A 24,846-nucleotide genomic window follows, 5' to 3' on the forward strand; every position below is an offset into this window, starting at 1 on the left:
GCAACCATTCCTTTATGTAGATCTTTAAAATATTAAACAGAGCTTGAATTAACAGTTGGGCAAAGAGAGAGAATAGGAAATCTGTTTGTGTTTACATTTGGATCTCCACGTGTGTGCCTATGAGGTCCAGCACATCTTAGAGCGATTATTTAAACTTCTGCCAGATGTCCCCTGTCCGTCCTTCATTTTGATCCACTTCAAAGGAAGGTGTGAGGACAGTGGGGGACCAGTTCCAGGGACTGACAGGTCTGTGTGTGAACTTTTTGTGAGGTCCCCGGATTTTTCGCCCCACTTTTAAAACCCCAATTTTGGCGCTGTCTGGAAGCACCTGTAGATTGCCTGTTTGGACCACATGGCAAACTATGGCTTGCTGCAAACAAGGGTTGGAAGTTACACACAGACAGAACAGTGTGTATGTGAAAGAAACATTTAGTCAGCTTGATTTTGCCTGAAAATTCTAATGATCTGGTATTATCTTGCAGAGTTTGTAATTTTCATATAAAGAATGCAATTGTTGTGAATGTCATTAGTGTACCAGAGGGAGTGGCTGCAACTTTGGGGGTTTTCAGAGTAGGATCAATGATTTCATCTGTCAGAGCACAAGGGGAATGGATGGATATCTAGGAGGTTCTGGATCTGTCTAATGTTATAGCATTCCAGAAAGTAAGAGGTTGTGGATCCAATCTGTGTTTGAATGAAATCCGTTGAAAGTCCCATCTGAGATTTCTAAAAGATGAAGAGGTTGCAAGCAATTAACCATATCTTTTCTTTCACTTTAGTATCAAGCCTTTAAGACCACCCAGTATATGCCTTGGCTGATCACATTCACTCTGTTGAAGGAGTGGGTCATTTTGTCCAACCTTCTGCTCAGCTTGCTGTCTAAAGAACAACATGGTCTCTGAGAATGGAGCATTTGGCCATCCCTGGCTTAAAAATACAAGACTTATAAAAACATTTCTGGACCAAAATGACCTTATCTTGTTTGAGTAATGTTGGGTGGATATGTGTGTCAATGAGTGCCTTTAAATCTTTCTCATTCATATTTTCCAGTTGAAGTCAGCATCAAGGGGAGGGGGGAATGTTGTACCAGGCTCTGCTAGATCTTTGCAAGGCAGGGCCCAACCCTCTTGAACAGGAATGTGACAAGGAAGACTTTTCACCCTCCACAGCTTACATAGTACTCACTCTTCCACATGATTATGTGTTCAGCAAGGGAGGTGAAACGTGCTTCCTATTAACATGCCTTAAAGGGAAGCTTTTCCTGAAAATGACAGTTTAGTTCAATGAATTAGTCAAATGAAATGGCAAAGGTTACTGAAACAAGAGCCAATTGCCTGGCAGTGAGGGCTTCTTGGAGTGGCCAGGACATCATGGCATACTTAGTTAAAGAGAGTAGATAACAGTGTACTGAAACTGAAGGCTGGGATGATGGCAGAGATGAGACAGATGTTTCTGTGATAAGGGATGCAGCTTTTCCAGCCAAGGAATAGGATTGGCAGCAAACACCAATTCTGCATGCTAATCTCACAGTGCAGTTCTAATTAAAGAAATAATTATTTCCAAGAAAGCTCTGCTCTGGCTCTGAATCATACACAGTCAAGGCACTGTCCCCTCTTCCCTGTACTTCATGTCTCATGAAGAACCTCCTGACCCTAAGATCTGTTCAACAGTGGAACTTCTGCCTCAGAGTGTGGTGGAAAGTCCTTCTTTGGAGACTTTTAAACAGAGGCTGGATGACCATTTCTCAGGGGTACTTTGTGCTTTTCCTGCATGGCAGGGGGTTGGACTCAGGGCTGTAGCCAAAGGGGGGGAGGGGGTTAGGGGCTCAACCCCCTTGAAATTTTTCAGGTTTTAAAAAAAACTGGTTTATTTATGATTTTTAACTGATTAACCAAATCATCTGAGGATGCCTGCCATAGATGTGGGCGAAACGTCAGGAGATAATACTTCTGGAACATGGCCATATAGCCCAGAAAACATACAACAACTCTCTAACCAAATCCCCATGAGTGTCCACTGAAGTTTATCTGTCTTGTGTGTCCTCTGAAGTTTATCGATGGAGCCTGATTTCTAAATAATTTTGCATTATACAACTACTCTTAATGATTCACTAAAAAAGTTTCAACCCCCCCCTCCACCCCCGATTTTTTTTTTTTGGTTGGGGCCCTGGTTGGACTAGATGGCCCTTGTGGTCTCTCCCAACACTGTGATTCTATGATTGATGGTTGGAGGCAATGCTTGAATCCCACTAGCTCCCAAGCCTATTCCTGTCTCCCATTCCTCAATCTAATTACTATGAGATCTAGGATGGCTGGATGATCCACCACTGTGGGAATATGGTCCAGCACTAGGTGAGCGCCATCTCAATTTGGAGTGGCAGTTCTCCTCCAACTACTACAGAAGCAAACAAAGAGTAACATAATTCCTTATGAGCTTGGTGGATGTGGCAACAACACCCTCTCAAGACGACTTTGCACCTGGTAACAAGGAAAATTGGTATTTTGTGTGATGGCCATGGATGTACAGGGTCATTGTCTCAAGTGGTGAATGCTTATAGAATGATAGGAGAGGCTTTTGCAGCTGCAAAGTGGGCAGGGCGTTGTTGCACTTGGGAATAAGACCTGGCTCTGCTCCATCAAGCTTATATCTGAAGCACAGAGCTCTCTTTCGTAGCTGACATGCAAACCTTAAGCTAGGATCTTGCTCATAATTAACCTCAGAGGAGGTTGTTTCTGCAGCCTGCCGTGTAACATGCTAGAAACTCCGCAGCACTAACATCACACTCCATAATGATGTAACTCCTTTCCAGCACAGCTGTTGACTGCTACTATTGTAAAAGAGCTCAAGTTGGGAAGAGACAAAACTCTGCTACAGAGAGAGCTTGTGGCCAGAGCCTGGCACATTCAGACCTCTCTCTCACACACAAACCACATTCATTCTCTCTAGCATATAGTATCATCTTTATGCATTTTTGGAGGGAAATTCTCACAAAAACCTCTAATGGAATTCTAAGGCTTATGTTTCCATTAACAGAAGAGAAAATGGGAGTATGGTCCATGCCAGAAAGCATCCTTCATTTCAATTCATTAGGCTTATTAATATTACTTTCATATGTCACAATTTCCCCATTGAAGTAACAAACATTTTTTATTTTTTATTTATTTTGTATTTATTACAATACTTATATCCTGCCCTTCTTACCCATAGGGGACTCAGGGCGGCTTACAATAAAACACAATATAAAAATATTACAAAAATTCAATCAAAATTAAATACATTAAACATTGATAAAAATATACATTTAAATATACAATGACAATTGAAATTGCCATTTATGTATTATGTTTTATTTTTGCTTTGGTTTTTGTACTGTGTTTTATTTTCTGTAAGCCGACCCGAGTCCTGTTTGGAGAGGGGGTGGGATATAAATAAAGTTAATAATAATAATAATAATAATAATAATAATAATAATAATAATTTGAACAGAACTAGTCTGTGAAAGTATGAGCAGAGAATTAATGCAGTTTGATACCATGCTGTCGCATTGCATGTGGAGCTGCAAGGGCATTGGGAGAAATGGGCAGGTACCCAGTAATTAAAAATAGCATTCCAAAAGTTACTGATACAAGCTAGATATTTCCAAATTCAGGGAATCCTTCACCTTGATCAGATATAATGTTATGTCATTAACACTACTTCAGGGTAGGTTTGTAGGTATCCCCTACCATGAGTGAGTATGTCCATGTGGTTTGAAGGAAGTGGAAACTGCCAGGCATGTCCTATTACACTGTTACTTCTCTAGATGTATTTGATCTGCTTTTATTACTCCTATTGTACAAAAGATACCTGGCAGAAATAATGAATATTATTTAAAACATCTAATAGAGGATAGGGAGTCATGGACAACTTTTAGAGTAGCTAAGTTTTGTGCTGCAGCTATAAAATTAAGGGCGCTTCCAGACAGTGCCAAAACCCTTGCTGAAGCGGGTTATTTAAACCTACTTCAGTGTGGGTTCCTGTCCCCACTCCTCCACCCAGGCTTTCTTGGGGGTGGATGGCTACATGCTATCCCAAGGCAAATCAGGATGGTATGAAGCCTCCCTGAAGCCTCAAATTTAGATCGAAAACTTACTAAAAGTGTCCTTGGCTGTCATAACTTCTCTCTGCATGTCCCCCTGGGGACAATGATGTCTGAGGAGATGGGAGGGGCGAGGAGGAAAATTTCTCCTCCTTGTGTGTCATTTTCTCACATGAGGAGAGAAGTTATGGTGATCAGGGACATTTTAAGTAACTTTTCAGAGTAAATCAGAGGCTGAGCACCTTTGGGCTTGAGGAACCCAAAAGATCTGGGATGGCATTGGAGACTGTCCCCCGGGGCATTCGGGAGTGAGTCCCCAAAGGCCCAATACCCCATTAGACCCAGGTCTTTTAGGAAGTCCCGGATATAATGGGGCATTTATTTATTTATTTAATTAAAACCTTGGTTTGTTCTGAATTAATTCATTTTTACTGGAGGTGTCATTTGGATGCCTCCGTTAAAAACTGAGACAGGTCCCGGTTTTGGGACCTTTCTGGATCGGCTCTAAGTAGGCCAATTGCAGATAATTTTAGTGGACAGTGTTTTAACCTATGCACTTAAATATCTATATACACAGATTTTAATTAAGTGTCAAATGAAGTGTCATATATGAAGCTGATTAGGATGGTTGAATTTCCTGGTCTTTCTGCTTTTAATGTTTTGAACTTCTGATTTTAATATTTTAATGTTTTAAACTCCTGGTCTATGACATATAATAAAATTCATTCATTCCTCATGCAGTTAAAATGCAATGTCTCAATGCTATGGAATAATAGGAATCTTAGTTCTTTAGTCTTTGTCAAAGAGTGTTGGTGCTTCAATAAATCTTCAAATCCCAGGATTCCTTAGCATTGAGCCTGGCAGTTAAAGTGGTGGCAACCCAAAATACAACTCTCATGTTATTTATTTATTTGATTCACAATTGCATTTAGGCTGAGAAAAACCATCAAAATTGCATAAAAGCAAAACAAAGAGGGGAAAAGCCAACTGTCTAAAAAGGCATGGAACATCAAGACAGCAGGAATAATTCAGTAGAGCAGCTCAGTGCATGTTTTAACTATCATTTTATGTCTTCTGTTTTCTCATGGCAGTGCTGTGTTTTGCCAGGAGCTGGTTATGCATGGAGAGAAGTGTAATCAGTATCTTAAAAGTTGTAAAACACCAATTTTCCCCCTCTCAAAAAATGCAAGTTTTAATTGTCAGGAATTGAAAATGTAGCTAGCAAGAATGCTGGATGTGTTTAGGGGGGCATAAAGAGGACTCCCTCTGAATTCTACTAAGCCAGAAATTAAGGGAAATTAAGGTGCATCTACTTTGCGTAGCAAGTAATAAAAGCAGAGAGTAAACGATTCAAGATAATTAGAAACGATAATTAGACCAATTTCCTTGCTTCCCCCTTTCTCTCATAACTCTTTGGCAGTAAAAATGAATCCTTTTTTGCAGCAGTGTATGAAAGCTTTTAATGAGATCAGAGCATAATGTTAACAGAATATTGTGCACATATTGTATTGAACATGAGCACTTATTCCTTTCCTGCTGCCTATATACACTAACAATTTACAGTCAATCATCCACATTTGTGAGTTTAACTTTTGCCAATTTGATTACTCGTGGGATTGAGTAATATAGTTTCTCTAGAAATGTCTAGGTCCTCTAATGCAACTCTATGGTCAACTTTGCCAAATGTTGACCATAGAGTTCTGCTGTAGGATCTAAAGATGCATAGAGTACATCTCTCTAGATACTTTGGGCTGCTAAAATGACAAATAAATGGGTCTTAGATCAAATCAAGTTTGAAATGTCACACTTCAGACATTTCAAGAGGGGAAATGACTCATTAGAAAAAAGTAATAATACTTTGTAAGGCTGTAGAAAAAGAGGAAAATCGCACTATAGTCTATCGAAGTCAAGCAAGGAAGCCATGGCACTGAATATGAAAGATCTGGACAGGAATAGCATTAGTGTTAATAGGGTGAGTTGGAGGTTTCTCATTCATAGGGTTGCCATAAATTCCAGTTGACCTGACTGTAATGAACAACAATAGAAGAATTTCAGCATGACAAGCACACCTACTAAAATCTTCTCTGATAACAACTATTAAGATAATAGGAGCCCTGTTCTGTGATTCATTGGGCAACTTTCATCTAAACTCAAGGCTGAATCCAAGAATGCAGCCAGACTGCATGCCACTATCTTTCTAAGCAGTGTAAACACATCCAGAACAGGTTGACTCCCTATTCCTTAGGACAGAAACCTGTATTTTGTCTGAATTGACACTGTCTTTTCCAATCTGTACCTGATAGAAGGAAAGTACTAAACAACTCCTTTGGATTTAGATGGAATAGAGAAAAAGAGTTGGGTATCATCTACATCTCTTAATCATTTAAGTAAATATTAACTATTAGAGCAAGACTGGCAAAGATTAGGAACTTTACAGGCCAGTAATCAGGACTTAAAACAGGAATCCTGCAATAATCAAACAACCAACCAACATATATCCCTCAAAAGTGGGAGTCAACACAGCTTACAAACAAAAAAGAAATACAAGGAAAAAAAATTCTGAACCCATTCTTCCTGGAAGGACGAAAGTCATGCCAAACAATGCTTCCTAGTATCATCTCAAGGTGCTTCACACTAGACTTAAATACGCACTGAAGCGGGCTGGGACAGAAGGGTTGGGTGCCGTCCTGGACCTTTGGGCTCCAGGAACCCAAAAGATATGGGATGGCAAATGGGGACTCACCCTCGGATAGTTTTCAGTTGGTCCTGAACTATCTGGGGATGAGTCCGCACAGGCTCAATACCCCATTAGATCCGGGCCTTTGAGGAAGGCCCAGATCTAATGGGGTATTTAATTAATTCGGAATAACCAAGGTTATTCCAAATTTATTCGTTTTTACAGGGGGTGTCATTTAGAGGCCCCAGTAAAAACCCAGACAGATCCTGGGATATGGACCTCTTTGGATTGGCCTTCAGAGAATTTACCCAGAAGAATACTGTCATTGATAGTGTTGAAAGTTACTTAATAGTTCAGAAGACCTAACAGGGATACTTTTCTCCATCTAGATCTTGAGACAGTTCACTAAAGTGACTATGTCTTGCTCTGCCTCATAATCACAGTGGAAGACAAACAAAAATAGACCTGGATAACCCATTTTCTCCAGGAATCCTTGAACCAGAGAAGCTATCACATACTTGCCTATATATTGAAACAGTCTAGACTTGCAAATAATTACCTCATATTGAAGACTTCAGGGGCTTTTTCTTTTTTGACCATGATATTACATCTGACTCTTTCAGGTATAATGCAAAGCATTCTCTGTCCTCCTTTTAAATAGTGTCATTGATTCTGGGAATGGTGAGGGCAAATCAGAATCTAGGGAAATATATCTCGTCCATGACTTGCATCCGCCCACACCTCAGTTACGGCAGTAAGAGTGTAAAGCTAAATTATGCTGATATGACATGCTCACAACCAAGGCCTTCTCTTAATTGAATTTGGCCCTTTAACTGAAGAAAGTAGTCCACATTTGGGAAGGTATTGCATGAGGTAGGTAAAACAAAAGTGCAGCATGGTAACTAGGGCTGTAGCCAGGGGGGAGGGGTTCAACACCCTCTCCCCCCAAAATTTTTCAGGTTTTTAAAAAACCTGATTTACTCATGAATTTTAACTGGAGCCCTGGTGGCGAAGTGCGTTAAAGCACTGAGCTGGAGACCGAAAGGTCCCAGGTTCACACCCTGGGAGCGGCGTGAGTGGCCGCTGTTAGCTCCAGCTCCTGCCAACCTAGCAGTTCAAAAACATGCCATGGTGAGTAGATCAATAGGTACCGCTCTGGCGGGAAGGTAACGGCGCTCCATGCAGTCATGCCGGCCACATGACCTTGGAGGTGTCTACGGACAACTCCAGCTCTTCGGCTTAGAAATGGAGATGAGCACCAACCCCCAGAGTCAGACATGACTGGACTTAACGTCAGGGGAAACCTTTACCTTTAACTGGTTAACCAAATCCCCATGAGTGTCCACTGAAGTTTATCAATGGAGCCTGATTTCTAAATTATTTTGTGTTATGGAACTACTCTTCATGATTCACTAAAAAAGTTTCACCCCCCCCCCCCCATTTTTCTGGCTTTGGCCCTGATGGTAACAATGTCTCCAGTTGCTGCTGCTTAAAGCATGATATTGTTGCTCTTCACATGTTATCCTTCACGAGATGGTCTCAAAAGTGGCTCTTATTAGCTGGGAAATTCCATTAATGATCTTGTTTCCAGTTTATGCCGCACTATTATATACTTTGCAAAAGTTCAAACGCATTTTTACTCTGCATTTGGGTGTTAAGGGATAGTTGTATAAGTGTGCTTTCAGCAATGGTGGTAGTGCTTAGATCTGAGGCCAGTCCTTTCTTCTTGGGTTAGCACTGATAACTGAGGCTGTGGGGTGGGTGAGTGCATGTTAGGCTCAGATGGTGCTGCAAGTCTTGGAGAGCCTCTACTCCTCAGGTTAAATTTTTGGAAAAGGGCAATGTACAATGATGTAATGCTACAATGCTACGACACCATGGCGTGTTATATTTCAGGGGAGGGCACCCTTGTGTGTGTATGTTTCAAACAATATGAGAAGAAATGGGGATAATGTGTTGGAGGAGATAGTGGGTGGGAAGTCAAAAGTGCTGTGTGTGATACATTGTTAGCACACATGGATGCTGCAATCTTGCAATGGTTCTGAAGCTGAGTTGGAAAGAAAGCAATTCTTTTTGAATATCATTTTTGCAGACATAGAAACTATATTGGAGGCTCTGGCGATAAGGCTCTTGGTGTAGACATTATATCAATGGTTCGAGTCATATAAGGCAGTTTCCTATGTAATCCGTGGAAGTTCTTGCTCTGTCAAATCCAATATGTCCATCAAGAAATAATTAGTGGAGGGATGGAAGGAGCGGGAGAGTAATTGCCATGGTCTGGATTGTGTTTATCAATTATTTTTATGTTACAACCAGGTAGAGTGGCCCAATTTGCTTAAGATTCTGGGCATCAGTCCAAAAAAATAGATTAAAATGTTATATAACAGTCCAACAGCTATATTAGAAATAAGCTTCTAATTGACAGATGTAGTTATATTTGTAAAAAAAACCCAACACAAGACAGATTCAATTGCTATCCCTTCTGTTTGCCTTCACAACAGTACCTTTAGCTACTGCTATTAAATTGAAGTCAAAATGCAAAAAGATAGAAGGCAAAACACACAGACACACACACACACCTGCCAGAAATAATGCAATGAAAATCAAGCAGACCACATAGGCAGGTTGTGGCATCAGCCATTCTGCCCAATTCCCCTTTATCTAAAAAGGTCTGATAACTCTTGATTGTGGAAACAAGATAGGCTATACTTAAGTTAATTAGTATATCTATTCATGGGCAGAAACTTTGGTAGCAGATATATAACATGGAGATGAACAATTTGACATTTTTCAATAAACATTTTATCCAAAGCTAACGATATGCATAGGTGAAGAGAAACAACTAGGTTAGAGAAACCACACAATGAAACCACAACATTTTGAACCTCTCAGAAACTACAGTGTTTGAAATGATCTTCCAAAATGCAACCAATTATCTATTTTTCTTTTACCAGCTTCCACCTTCCTTATGGGTTCTATTTTGATGACCAAACTAACAGGTGTATTCTTTTTTTCAAACATGAGTCAGGACTATCTGCTTTTTCAGTTTATTTATTTTTCTGTTCATGCAAAGGGATTTGGGTGGCAGATGGTGCTTACTTTACCTATTGTAGGCAGGCATATAGAGCTACAGAAATAATAACTATAATCGCTCAAGCTTATTGCATTATTTACTGTAGATATTCCCCTGCAACCCAATTCTGAAAGTCTGTGGTTTCCAGCCCTCATTCATCATGTTCCTAATGCTAATAAATGTCCACATAGACAGAATGATCAAAACAGAGAACAGAGGGATTGGGGGGGGGGGGAGAGAAATAAGGACTTTGTGTAAAAGAGCTTTTCTCAGAGGATTTGTTGACTGAAACCCGCCTTTAACTGATTGCAAACATTTATTTCCATTGTCATTTCGCATTTTAAAAAAATGAAACAAGTAAAGCTTTTCATCAATTTTTCAGGGCATTTTCAGCTGCAGTCTATTTGTACCCTTCTCCTTCCCTAAGTGAACTCTATTTTCAATTAAGAACTTAGTCTCCTTGTGAAAAATTAATAAAAATCCAAGCAAATGGCCAGATTTCAAAAATGTGTGATCTCATCATTGCAGCATAATATCTACCAGGTAATAATAAACGCCCAAGGAACAAAACAACATGATAGCTAAGACATGCAACATAATTATAGCACTGAGTATCATTATGTTTAACATTTAAAGATGGGCCAATATAAAAAGACGATTGATGCTATCTGACCCCATAGAAACCAAAGAAGGGGCATATGATGGCAATCTTTTTAACGACTGGAAATATCAGGATGTTAGAACCACTTCCTTTCTTCTATGTTGTTTGATAAAAGTTCAGAGATATTGCCTGTCTTGAAAAAAATACTTGGCGTTTGACCATATAAGCATTTTTGAGGGGGGGGGGGGGGAGAGAACTAATTAATGGAATATATAGTGTAAAAACTATACTTGAAACAACACAGGTATATTGACCAATGGTATATGTGTAGTTCAACTCTCAAAACTTATATTCTTTTTTTTTCAAAATACACTTATTCTGTACAATACTTTAAAAATAATATTATAGGTTCATCATGTGAATTATCCACCTGTTGCGTAGACTGTTACAAATGTTCATTATTTAATAAGTTTTTGCCATGAGATTCATACTCATACCTTTAAAAATATGAAAAATGAAAACAGCTTTAAGAAGGTGACAAGCCAAGCACTGACTGGAATTCATCAAGGCAGTTACAAATGTGTAACCTTGAATTACACATTCATAACTGGTTCACATTAACAGTCCCTATATATTCATGACTTTAGGCAAGATGTAGTCACCAAGTTTCCTAGTCCCCACTTACTGGGCTGCTGCTGCTGGGAATGACAAGGGTCAGTTCCCCTGTTGATTGGAAAACATCTCTTCTCTTGTTTTGCAATCTGTGTTGTGAGGTGAAATTGTGACAGGGATCCAGCTTCTGTCTGCTGCAATGCATGTGTTTTAGGTTAGGAGACACTACTTAGCTATGTAACTAAGGGCGCATCCAGACAGCCCTTTTAAAGCAGGAGTTCCTGCTCTTTAAAGTGGGACGTACAGATGATGTCACACAGAAAAACGAATTCATTTTCCACAAACCAGGAAGACCCTGGTTTGTTGCAAATTAATTTGTTATGGGTTTATTGCGTTGTATCAAGTGCTGCTTGTGAGGCAGCACTTGATACAACAGATTTCTCAATATTGCAATGTATATAAGCTCATGGAGCCATGACAGATTAAAAAAAGGAAGCCATAAACTAGCCAGCTGTTTCCTTTACTCCTTTTGGAATGTTCCTGCATTATAATACAAGCCATCATTTTGAGTTACAGTATCTGGAAAGCCTGCCTGTAAGAGGCATGTAGGAGGTATAAAGCCAGCAGCACTGATGCAAAAACAACTGAGCACCTGTCCACTAAGTACCATTTGCTTGTAAATTTAGAGCAGCAGTTCTCAAAGTGTGTTCCGTGGAGCCCTTGGGGCTCAGCAAAGCACACTGAGGGATCCGCAGTTCCCTCCTCCCCCTTCCCTGCCCCCCTCCAAGCTTTTCCTCCTCTTTCCTGCTCATCCCCCTCCCCCAGCTCCCTTGCTGCCAAAATCTTTTCCGCCCCTCCCCACTTTCTGCCAAAAGCCTTTTTTCCTCACCTTCCTTGCTGTCAAAAGCCTTTCCACCTTGCCTTGCTTGCTTCCAAAATGCTATTTCCCTCCCACCACTCAGGGGGTGCTTTGATTGTGTTTTTCCTACATGGCAGAAGGGGCTGGATGGCCCCTGGGGTTTAACACTGAAATACTGTTATGTTTTGTTGGTTGTTGGTTAAAATTGTTCTTATTTTAGATATTGTATTGCTCTTTTATTTCCTTTTTTGCACTACAAACAAAATATATGCAGTGTGCATAGAAATTTGTTCATTTTTTTCCATTTAGTTACACAAACACTCTCCATCCATCTGCCAGTCTGTCAAATGTTAAAACACAATGCATAAAAATGTTGCTCATGCTTGATATATATACATCATATATAATATAATATATAATATATAAACCTTTTTCGAGCTCCATGATAAACTTTTGCTTCAAAAAGGGCTCCATGGCTGAAAATGTTTGGGAACCCCTGATTTAGAGGAATACTCTTGAAAGCAGCTGTCAAGCAAGTAATGTCAACTAATGCTAAGATACAGAAAAGTTCAGTGTAGTTTAAGCACTATCCCATCCAAGTTGTCCAACTTCAGTCTTTAATCCATACTCAGAGGCTGCCCCACCATCATTTGACTCTTGGCAGCGTCACAAGCCAGACGTTTGTGGGTTATTCTCATGTCCTTTTCCAGGCCACGAAAATGTTTTTCTTACTGGTTCCCCTAGGTGATGCCTAATATATGTGCTCAGACATGCGTAAGATGGAAGCCATAGATTTCTAGCATAGAGTAATTAAGGTAGCTTGATTATATTACTGTTTGTAGAAGATGAAACACAACCTGAATAATGCCCTCCAACTCACTTAACACAAAAAAACCCATCACCACCAAATTTCCTCCTGCCCATTTTTTTCAGATGCCGAAGTGGACTTTTATCTACATCCCCATTTGTTTTTTGGTTTTTTGGTGGCTTTTGGCATTCTATGTGTGTACTGGGACAGAAAATTGGCCTGGATATCCCAAAGTTGCCTGCCTTTGTTATCTTGAAGAATATGTTAGTGAATGCTCCAAAAACAGGACATTTGTTTAAAGCCCAGGCACATTTCATGTTGTGATACTCCACCACAGTTTTTAGACAGCTTTTCAAACATCCTTTTTATTAATTGAGTATTTTGTGCACGTGTCTTTCTTCTATGCCCGCTCTTATCAGAAATGGCTCTGCATACTGTGAATAGCAGATTTCCCATCCCTCTTTCAATGATTTTGCTGTTTGAAATATTCTCTGCATAGTCATACATGCCTAAGTCCTGGCTTTCTTCCTGTCTTGAAAGCAATTTTTATTTGCTTTTCATGGCTTGTTAAGAAGGGCTTGAGTTAATTTTAAAAACTTAATAGGGAAGAAGAGTTAAAGTGGAACTTATCATGCAGAAACAAGAGGCAAGTTACTCTTGTTATAGCTGGGTTGTTTGTGTAGGCACCCACCTCCACAGTGGATATTTCTCAATATCCTTTTAGGGCAGACATGACTTCATATTCTTAAAGTAGACATTGTCCCTGAAACAAACAGCGGCATTACAGCTTCTACTAAGGAAAGACCTAGTCACTGAGGTTCCGCCCACAGCAACTTTGGCACCCACAAATGGGTGCCAAAGTTGCTATAAATGCTTATCATGAGAGTACTTTTGTTGCATTAACACAACAGCTGGCATAAACAGAGAAAGGACTGAAGCTACCAAGTCTGTAAAGAAGAGATATTTGCATTACAGCCCCCCTCCCTATACTGCAGCTCTAGCAGAAAGTGTTGCATTTGTTAAAGGGAGTCTTGATAATATGTATAGTGTCTTCTCTCTCTTGTTCAATGCCAGGAAATTTCCCTCCTTCCCAGCAAGTCAGACCTCTTGCAAATATGCCAGATGCCAATGAAACTGAATATTCGAACCAATTAGAAACACTGCTGCCAAAGGTTCTGGCAGGCCACACTGGCACTGGCCCTTAAATGACCTCTACAATTGTCAAGATATGGAGAAGTCCACCCATCCCTGGGACCTTTGTCTGCTTCATACACTGTTTTCAATGACTTTCACTGATCAGGCTTTAACTCTCAGATGCTGTTATGGTAGAGTCTCTATAGAAATGCAGTGAGGAAGTGTCTTTTGCCTGTCAAAATGTTCTGAACCAATGCTATTCAAACTCCATGAACAACTGATGTTGACTGGTGACATGGGCATATTTCAGGAAAGAAATAAACAATTGCAGTCAGTGGGAGCAAAAATGATTCTGGTCCCTGGCATACTGAAAAAAGCAACTTGCTGGTCCCCTCAAATATATTAAGAACCATTGTAATAATCCCATAGACACCTATTAGCCCCAGGCAACCATTTCTGAAGTAAATGTCTCTCTACTTGAGCAGCAGGAACACACAATTCTGCACAACAGGAAGCACTGCAGAGTTTCCTGTGTTATTGCAACACTGGGGTGCAGCACTTGCCACAACGATCTTTTCAGTACAGATATTAAAAGCACTGGAGTTCTGTCTTGCAAAGTTAGCAAATTTCACCAGCAGAACCCTGGATTAGAATAATCCCTGGAGAGAGACAGACAATGTCATATGTTGCTGGGGAAGAAGAGTAGGAGAGAATGGTTGCATTTATATCAAGCTTGTGGTTTCTTATATGCCATTTCAAGTATAGGAGCTTTTATCAGTTTTGATTTATGCCACAGTATATAAAAACTGTGAAATAAAACTCAGGTGCTTGAACTTCTGTAGGCTGGCACGAGAACACCCAAGCCGTGGCTATATATAGCCAACTTGACTAGATCTCTCTGGACTACTGCCATTTGCATTTGCATGTTCACACTACCTAAAGATTTGCTCACACCCAGATGTCAGGTGGAGAGATGGTGCTGAGATCAAACAGCTTGGTTTCCATGCTATATGTATTTCCTACCTGCCTGGCTCCTATGTGCTATATATTTAATGCAAAATGATGAGGAATTTCAGCCCACCTGCCAGCGCCCTGCACCTTCTCCCAGTGCAGACGCCTGAACTGTTAGTACAGCTGCCTGCTGTTGTCATGGGGATGGAACCAATGAATGGAAAAGATGAGTTGAGTCCCGGCTTGGAAAGAGGGCAGAGAAGGCTTGCTTACGGGACTGTCTGCACAGCAGGCACAAACCAACTGCATGGAAAGTACAAGACTGTAATTATCAATTATTGCAAAGTCAAAAATACTACGGATCCAGGAAAAATCCCTCCACAAATACGCAAGAGACAAAAAGCAGTGAACAAATCCACAGTTCCAACAAACCACATGAATTCTGGTTGGGCCAACACAAACAGTAGTGGCAACTAGACATGGGCCCAAAATTTGTTTCATCTGTTTCATCCATGTTTTTGTTTTGTGCTGTTCATTCATTTGGCACGATACGGTAGACCCCTCCCCAAATGGAAAAAGCAGTGAAACAAAAGTGAAAACAGCACAAAAGTCATTTGCTTTGCTGCTTTTTGGGCCACTTGGCGCTCTCTGCGAGGCCCTGGGAGCATTTCCTGGTTTTCTCTGAGCCCTGTTTGGGCCAATCAGAAGAACTGAACATAGTGACTTCGCCACGCAAGGCTCTGGGTATTTAATGATGCAAATGTCCCCAAAGAACTCATTGCAGGCCGGGTGCTGCTGCTGCTCTGTCTGCTGTGCTTGTTGCCTGCCTTCCCACTTCAGCCACGGCAGCCAGCTAATTCTAGCTTTTGTTTGGCTGCTTGGCATCTTTTTATTTAAATTTTTTATTATTTTATTTTTATTTAAAGGGAAGGGAGGGACTGGGAGTTTGGAAGGGGTCGGGGTGGGTTGCGCCAGGCTTGGAGCTGCAGCACACACGCTGGGGGGAGGGGGGGAGGGGAACTCTCTTAGCTAGCTGCTCAGATTCTTTCTTTTCTCTTTGCTTTACTGTAAAAATATTTTAAAATCTTTGAGTGGCTCAGAGAATCTTAGTCTGGGAGTTTGATTTTTTCCCCTCCCTTTCTCTCCTATTCAAAGCCCTGAGAAAGATATTACAGTAGAGTCTCACTTATCCAACATAAACGGGCCAGCAGAACGTTGGATAAGCGAATATGTTGGATAATAAGGAGGGATTAAGGAAAAGCTTATTAAACATCACATTAGGTTATGATTTTACAAATTAAGCACCAAAACATCATGTTAAACAACAAATTTGACAGAAAAAGTAGTTCAATACGCAGTAATGCTATGTAGTAATTACTGTATTGACGAATTTAGCACCAAAATATCACGATCTATTGAAAACACTGACTACAAAAATGCGTTGGATAATCCAGAATGTTGGATAAGCGAGTGTTGGATAAGTGAAACTCTACTGTAATAGCAATTGTATTCTTGTAATAGCAATTGAATTTAACTAAAAGGAAAACCCAAAATCCCCTTTCCTTCCCTCCGCCTCTAGTACTATATATTTGCATTCCTTACTTTTACCTAGGATATTTCTCTCTTTGGGCATTCCCTATCTCCTTTTTTAAAAAAATAAATATTTTTCAAAAGAAATGAGTTGTTGCACTTCTGTAGAAAAACTTCTCAACTTTTGGAAACCACGATATCTCTCTATCAAACCTTCAGTCTCTCTCTCTCTCTGGCCTGCCTTGTTCTGCCCTCCTAAAATCACTATCGAATTCTGCCAGTTTTGTAAGCCACCCTGAGTCCCTTCGGGTGAGAAGGGCAGGATAGAAATGATGGAAATAAATAAATAAATAAATAAATAAATTTCTAGTTAAATCACATCTTCTGTAATACTTTATCAGAACAGCAGCCTTTGGCTGGATAGGGTGGAGGGATAAAGGAGATCGTGTTACCCCCGAAGGAGTTTGGCAATGCCTTTTCAGGCTCCCTAAGCTACACAAACGGTACACGCCCCTCTCCATCTCCTTATTGTCTTCCTTGGTTGGTTGTGCCAATTTGTTCTTTTGGGAATCACACCTGTTATAGAACAATAACATCACAACAGCAGCATTTGGCTGGGTGTGATATAGGGGTCCCCATGTCCCCGAAGGAGTCTGGCCATGTCTGGTCTCAAAATCAGTGATACCGTAAGTTCTGTCTTTAACCTTGGGTTTCCTTTGCATATTGAGAGGAAAACCTCTCAGAATCAGTGGTATCATAAGCCCTTAAGTTAAGGGATGGGACCAGCGGGGAAAGAGGGAATGTTTTTAAGGAGATTTATTTAAAGAAAGAAAATAGCCCTAAAATTTGGGGGATGACCCAAACCTTGTAAGAGTTGGAGGGCTAAAAGTGGTAGATATGCCCTCCATTTGTGGTGATTTTCACCCCTTTAGCCCTAAAACTGAGGGGAAGGGGAACTTGGGCAGCCCACCCATTGTTGCCAATGGGACAAATGTAGTTGTACTTTAGGATGGTGGAATGAAAAAGCTCATTCGAATGGGCGCCAGTTTCGGAAGCTGCAGACGGAAACGGAAATAGGGCCATACAAATGGGACAAACAGAAACGGATAGTGATTGCATGAGACTAGTGGCAACTAACCACCACTAAGCCTTTCCCATGTTTGTTTCTCTTCTTATATTCCAGTACTTTCTCTGATGTACTAGAATAATAGAATAATAGAATAATAGAGTTGGAAGAGACCTCATGGGCCATCCAGTCCAACCCCCTGCCAAGAAACAGGAAATCACGTTCAAAGCACCCCCGACAGATAGCCATCCAGCCTCTGCTTAAAAGCCTCCAAAGAAGGAGCCTCCACTACAGTCCGGGGAAGAGAGTTCCACTGCCGAACAGCTCTCACAGTGAGGAAGTTCTTCCTGATGTTCAGGTGGAATCTCCTTTCTGTAGTTTAAAGCCATTGTTCTGTGTCCTAGTCTCCAGGGCAATAGCATAATTGACAATGACCTGAACCCAACTCATGAATCAACTGCTGAAATGCAAGTCCACATTTATATGAATTCCCTTGATTCAAATGCATATCCTCCAACCTTTCAGAGATGAAAATGGGACATTCGTTGTAAAACAACATCAGAGTGTGGCCAAGATGATAGAAGCTATTAATGATTCCATAATACTGAGTTATTAATTGCATCCTGAATTGCAATATTAATTGCATCTACTTTTGTACTTTGAGTTTGGTTTGTACCAATGGAAGTAAGGCAAAGGAAAACCAAAAAATGGGAATAGAATAGAGAAATGGAGGAATTTTAAAAACAGCCGAAAAAATTAGGACAACAGAGGATTAATTGGAACTATTCTCTGTCAAATTGGGAGAACTGAAGGGCATGCGATAGTCTAGCTAATGAGGCACCAACCCACAACTCTCAATGCTGTGCATTCCCTTGCATCTTCAAGGCTCATTTAAAAATAAATAAACCAGATTGCAAAATACAGTTCATAAGTAAAATCAGGGTGTATTTTTACAATGAAATCAAGTTATCACTAAGCGATGAGACTGGGATATATTTTTTATTCAGTCTACCTTTTGGTGAATAAAATATGAAATTGTCCAAATGACATGTGCATATTAGGGGGGGAAATATGCACTACAGGTGAAATAGAAATGTATATGATGCAATTCAGGGGGATGAAACATATGCATTTGAAAAAGTCTGTAGCATATGTGTTTTATGAGTAATACACATGAAAAAATTCATGGATTCTAAAAACTAACATATATGCGATGCAGAAATGGGATGAAATGAACTTCTGGGGGATATCCAACAAAATGAGCAAGGTCAGCTGAGCAAAAGTTTCTAATTCTACTTCATACAATGAAAAAACTCAAAGAACTTAAAGATAGTACTGTCCCAAACTCTGGTATGATTCCTGGTTTTATAGATGAAATCAGAGGTGTAACTATGCAGTTTATAGGTCTTTGTTCATGGCCCTAGTATAGTCATAGCACTATCATGCTAAAGACTGGTTGCTTTTTGGATAAAACCAAATCTCTTGCTGTTTTGGAAAATGGGCCTTCTAGTTCTTTCCCTCTCAGTTGTCCCCAAAAAAACAAACAAAAAAACAAACACACACACACACAAATACAAAGTGCACCTTATTCTAGACTCCGTCTTATTTCTGGGGTCTAGCTCAAGAAAGTCAGCCCCGTATCAGAGATTATTCTGAACAAAAGCGCATTGTTTCTGAAAAGGCTTTGGAAAGTGTTTGCACCTTGAAACCAAGTGTTTAATTACTTGAGCTGTTGCACACCATCCATCCAGAGACAATGCCCAAAGAAGGCAATGGCTTGCTCTCCTTGAAGGAGCCTGGCCGAGCAAAGACAGAAATTATCTGTATCTGTAAGGCTGCCAATGTAAACAACCACAAAGAAGGATACTTAATGTAACTGAACAGATTTACATCTCCCTGTCACATTGATTATCTGATTCCTTCTCTTTCACCAAGCTCCTGAGCAGCTGCCCCAGCAAAGAGAACTAATATAAACCGCAAAAGCCTCTCAGACTGCAAAAGTGCAGCTGTCAGCTACAAGGGGCCACCGAACCCAACACAGAACTCCTCTGCTCTTTTAGAGGAGTATGCCTTTGTGAAGAGTATTAAAAAACCCAGAGCTGAGGAAATGGCTCTGATTGCCACATGCAAACAGTCAGAAGATGGGAAGGTAGAACTCTTTACAGGAAAGTACTTGTGCTGATAAATCTCTTACTCCCCTAGCAGAATTACCCAGTAAACTGCATCTACAGTTTTTATCTTTCAATATAATGTATCCTAGTCTATAGGAACACCCTGCCAGAACGTGATGGTACAGTGTCAAGAAATGTCCAAAGTTACACAGGACATAAAAGATTTGGCTTGCGCATTTCAGCTGAACCTGGATCCATTTCTGCTGGGCACATTTCGGGTAGACCCCCAGATCCATTTTTATGCACCTCCCAAAAATGGGCAGGTAGCCAAATAGTGGTTTGTGGTTAGATCTGGCCCATTGGCAGCAATGGGGGGGGGGGGCTTCCCGGACTCCCCTTCCCATCATTTTTAGGGCTATCGGGATGAAAATGACCACACTTGGAGCACACATCAGCGACTGCTATCCCATCAAGTTTCATAACATTTGGGTCATTCCCTGATTTTTAGGAATTTCTTTTCTTTTTAGAAATAAAAACTCCGTAAAACTTCCCCAAATGGTATTCCCCTGCTAGCCCTGCCCTGTAACTTCTTCAGGAGCAGCAGCAACACATCATTCATTCCTGCCAAATGTCAAAGATGCACTTCCACATCACACAGCCCAGTACCCCTCTATTACACTTTCTTCTTTACTAATTTATTTCGTGTCAAAAGCATTGCATAATAAATAAGTTTAAAAGTGATAAAATAAAGGAATCACAAACAGCTAAGTTTTGGACCCAAAGTGGGCAACAGCAATCACATTGTCCATAGCTTTAAACACCTCCTCTTCCGTGCATGAGGCAGGGCATTGTGGGCAAGCATACATTTGAGGAGTTGTTTGTTCAGCTCCACAGTCACACAAGGTGGAGGATTCCTCCAGGTAGTGCCATCTTGCCAAGTTGTCTTTTGATCTGCCCACCCTGCTTCTGTGTCTTTTTAGGGACTTCCAAGTTGCCCATTCTTGGTTTGCCCCTGGAGGCAAGCCCTCGTGGGGGGGCCATCCAGTTAGATTGCCTGGTTTAGCTGCCCAGAGGGATACTCTTGCTGTTGCTGGAGGAACATCAAGAGGAGTGGTGGTTCTCATGAAGCTTTCCTTGATTCATGAAGCTCTTCCAAATCAAGGAAAAGCTTCTTTACTAATAAAAAACAACAGCAAGCAACTTCTTCCAAAGCTTTTGAATTTCTTGTTCTCACAAAACATACTGGAAGAAGCCAGCAGCAGCAAGCAACCATTGCCCCCTTACTAGAATGAGGCTTTTCTGTTTGTTTGCTGGGATTAATAATAAAAATTATCATTATCTTTAAAAAGTGTTTTCTGAAGGAGAGGAGGGGAGCAGAAAAAGAAGCTAAAGGGTGAGTCAAGGCTCCCAGAGCCACCCAAATATTTTTAAAGAAAAGCACACCAAGAGCAAAGAGATGCTCTTTCTTTCTCCCAAGTCCCCAAATGCATGTGTGAACCCCACCCACCCATTCCACCCATTCCCAACACTTAAGACAGTCCCACTAAAAAAAAATAATCAAGAAAATAAAGGAAAATCAGAAAGATTTAATTCTAGAGAAAGGCCAAGCCAAGCTAAGCCAAAAAATAATGCTGAGAGCGAGTGACAAGGCAATTGGACTGAAGCACCTCTCTAGAGCTAGGACTCAACTGAGAGCAATGGAGGCAGTCACCTCATTAAATAGACACAGCTTGTGTAAGACACATCACTGCATTCTTCTATTCTGATTGGCCCAACAAGCAGGGCTCACAGGGCGAGCACACAGCAGCCTCTTCGCATGCTGTGTAGTGCCAAACGGGGAGGAGGAGTCATGACCAGCTGCCATGTGGCCTGTTCTGAACGAAAAAATGTGGTGGCTGAGCCCTTACCGTTATGGCCAACCAAACAAGCTGAATTGGCTGAAAGGAACCAACCAGACCGAATCTGTGCACAAGCCTACAAGGGATTAAAAACTTCTGAACTTCCAACTGTAGTTAGCCGTCAACTCCCACCAACCCAAGCAACATGACAGGAATAAGGAAAGCCATATCCCAAATACTTGTTGGACTGCAGCATGAGGACTACAACTTTATTTCCCCATGGTTTTCAGCCTATCCCTTGCTAAGCTGCTCTAACACACCAGCTCAAGAAACACTAGACATGATCCATAATCAACATGGACATTTTAATCCAATCTGTCCTCAGGCTCAAGGAGATTTGGACATTACTACAGCAATTATCACTTTACTTGAATCAGACATGTAGTCCAGGAATCTCGATGTGTACAGCTTTGATTATAGTGCAGAAAAGCAAGGGTAAATCTATTTCACTGTTTCCAAGGCAGAAAAAAAGCATGAGATGGAATCTACCTGCAACAATACTTTTTACCAAATGCCCTCTGGTTGACATCCTATTTAACAGCATTTTATGAAACTGTTCATTATTGCATCCCATTGAACATTAAATAGAAACCTCAACAATCATGACACTGAAATCAAAATGGGACACGTAATTATTTTCCTTGTACATGTCTGGACATACAGATGCTTTTTATAGAAATACCAGTCCCAATGTAGGAAAGATATGACTGCCTATTTACCTATTAAGTCCTTTACAGAGGAAGTCAGTCACTCTGCAAATAAAAAACTGCACCTTTTGTTTGAAAATTTCCTGGCTTGCCCACTTTCCATTTAGTTAATGACTTTGTTACCAGAAGTGATAGAAATACTACAAAATTCTAGGCATCTCATTCCCTCCATCCTACCGAGAAATCCTTTTAGTGTTAAATTGGCAAGTCTTTCTTAGTTGCGGGTCTCACCTCGGGAGTTCCCAGCCAATGCATGAGGCATCCATTTTTGCTGTCTTTCATGGAATCTAATCTTATTACTGGATTTTATTGGCACCACCGTAATGAAAACTTGTTTATTATTTATGAATTTGATTTGGTTTTTAATTTTTTATTTTTTTATTTTTATTGCAAGCATTTATAATAATGTGGTTTACAATGACAAGACAAAGGTTCAACAAAAGAAAACAAAAAAAACGAAGTGAATACATTCCCCCTGAAAACCGCATTGGCCAATCTCACAAGAAAGGTAGAAGAAAAGGAAAGAAAAAAAAACAAGAGAAAAATAGACAAAAATACCATAACTTACATAACCAAAACACACATCTGTTAAAATCGACTTCCATCTATTATATGGTGTTCCTTATATTGTTTCTTTGGTACTACCAAAGAAATTTAATTTTTTATCATGGTGTTGTTTATTGTTTAAATATATTGTTATCTACTTCAAGCATCCCTGACAGAAAGCATGAGCAAAAATCTTCTAAAAAATAAGTGTTAACTCTATGAAGTGACCTAAAAGGCTCTCATCTGAGCTTTAAACAGTCAGGCTGCCATTTCTCAATCCTTGCACGCTTAAGAACAAAAAGATTATCAAACAAGATGCCTTCAAGTTCATTTTAATTAGCCTGGGGAATGAGAGGGAAAGTTTTACAGGATCTCTGTCAAAGAGTGTTGGTGCCTCACTACTTTAGAAATCCACGGATTCCATGGCACTGAGTCATGGCAATTAAAGTGGTTACAAACTGCATTAATTTTGCAATATAGATGTAATTTTAGGCAAAAACAAACAAATTGCCTATTTACACTAAAAGACACTGGCTTTACTAACTTTCAATATCAATTTGTTAGCACTGAACATTTGATTCAGTCAACACATGGTTTTGTTTCCACAATATTGTGCTTGATATTATACAGATGTGTAGTTTCTTGACCCTGGGGAGCCAACTCTTCCAAGTCCTCCCTCTCCTGATATTGTTGCTGAAAGAAAGGAGGTGGTATTGAGCAGGCTAAGTTGAGATACTTGTCAGAGAACATCACAAGAGTATTGGGGAATTGTACAGCACTGAGCCATTACAAGCAGGACTTTTTTGGTTGATGTGTGTGTGGGAAGCTTGGTCATTATTTAAACATAACTTACCCATATAAAAGTATTCTGGGGACTTTTCATCAGTTGCTAAATCTCTTACTACATTTCCAAACCGTAGCCACAGCCCAAATGCGACGACAGCTGAACCTGCCAACTGAAAAAACAAAATAAAATCCAGAAGGTTAACAGCTAAATGGAAATAATAGTAGTTCCAGAAAACTTGTAAACAAACAACTCTTTATTACATCCTGGAAACTCCCAAGGTAGATAATGCTGAGGCCCCACCCATGTCCTAAAACAAAAATATTGTTATTGGCATTAACACACTGTGAGCTGTACACAAATCTATTAAAACTACAGTGCTAACAAGGATGTGTACAGACATTTTGACAGGTGTGCTCACTCTGGGAACACTTTTATTTAAGATGTGTACAGTTCTTCTAACAGATTAAACCGATGAAAGCCACTTCCATGCATTAGAACTATAACTCGCTGGACACAGTGCTAACTGGATGAAAACAATGTCACATTCTTTCCTACTCCTGAAACAGTTTTTCTCAATATTTTAAAAACTGATGCATGCGTGTTTTTTTCCTTTAAGAGAGAATAAATTAACTGAATAAATGTGAATGCAGTGTTTTGGGGAAAAAAACCTAACAAGCTATCAGTGAAAGTGGAAATGAAATATATGTTTCTGAATCAGTGTTGAATTTGTTAGCCAATATATCTGTAAAAAGAGGAACCAGTTCTGCATTGCAATTTGAACTAAGCATTTGAGAAAGCAACGTCCGAATGATTTCTCAGCCACGGAAACTCACTGGATACCTTAGGTAAGTCCTAGAATCATAAAGTTGGAAGAGACCCTAAGGAGCCATACAGTCCAACCCCATCCTGCCATGCAAGAGTGCACAGTAAAAGCTTTCCTGATTAATGGTCATTCAGCCTCTGTTAAAGAACTCTGAGGCAGCATATTCCACCATCAAACAGTTCTTATCATCATGATTTTTTCCTCATGTATTTATGGAATCTGTTATCTTCAGAGGAAGGTAATCGCAAACTGTCTCCAAATAAACTTTTCCAAGAATGTTCCATGATTGGTTTCCTTTAAGTTGTCATAAATTGAAAATGATTTGGAAGCACACAGCAACAATTGTCAAATATATTGCAGTAATAGAAGTCTAGGATTGTGGGGGAAAAGAACATGGTGAATTCTGCCACACAGCGACATACAAAATATGCTGAAAATTGCTACAAATAAGCTTATATTGTAACAATATTGTGCATCTAGAGGCTGCATTTTTTAGCACTTGAATTCGAGACCTGTTAAATAAACACACTTTTTGCAATTTCTTCTTTGCATGGTGCTCATGAGCTCTTTACCAAATGTTTAACT

General features: G+C 40.1%; 1 protein-coding gene across 1 annotated transcript in view; it reads right to left on the minus strand.

Moving 5' to 3' along the window:
• The window catches only part of tspan2 (tetraspanin 2), a 75,718-nt gene that overhangs the window by 14,866 nt on the left and 36,006 nt on the right, over nucleotides 1-24,846 (minus strand). The window contains exon 2 of the mRNA XM_008109867.3: nucleotides 23,505-23,607. Within this exon, the coding sequence (XP_008108074.1) occupies nucleotides 23,505-23,607 (103 nt within the window). The remainder of the gene's footprint in view (nucleotides 1-23,504; nucleotides 23,608-24,846) is intronic.

Source organism: Anolis carolinensis, chromosome 4 (assembly GCF_035594765.1).
Source record: "Anolis carolinensis isolate JA03-04 chromosome 4, rAnoCar3.1.pri, whole genome shotgun sequence".
NCBI classification, from domain to species: domain Eukaryota; kingdom Metazoa; phylum Chordata; class Lepidosauria; order Squamata; family Dactyloidae; genus Anolis; species Anolis carolinensis.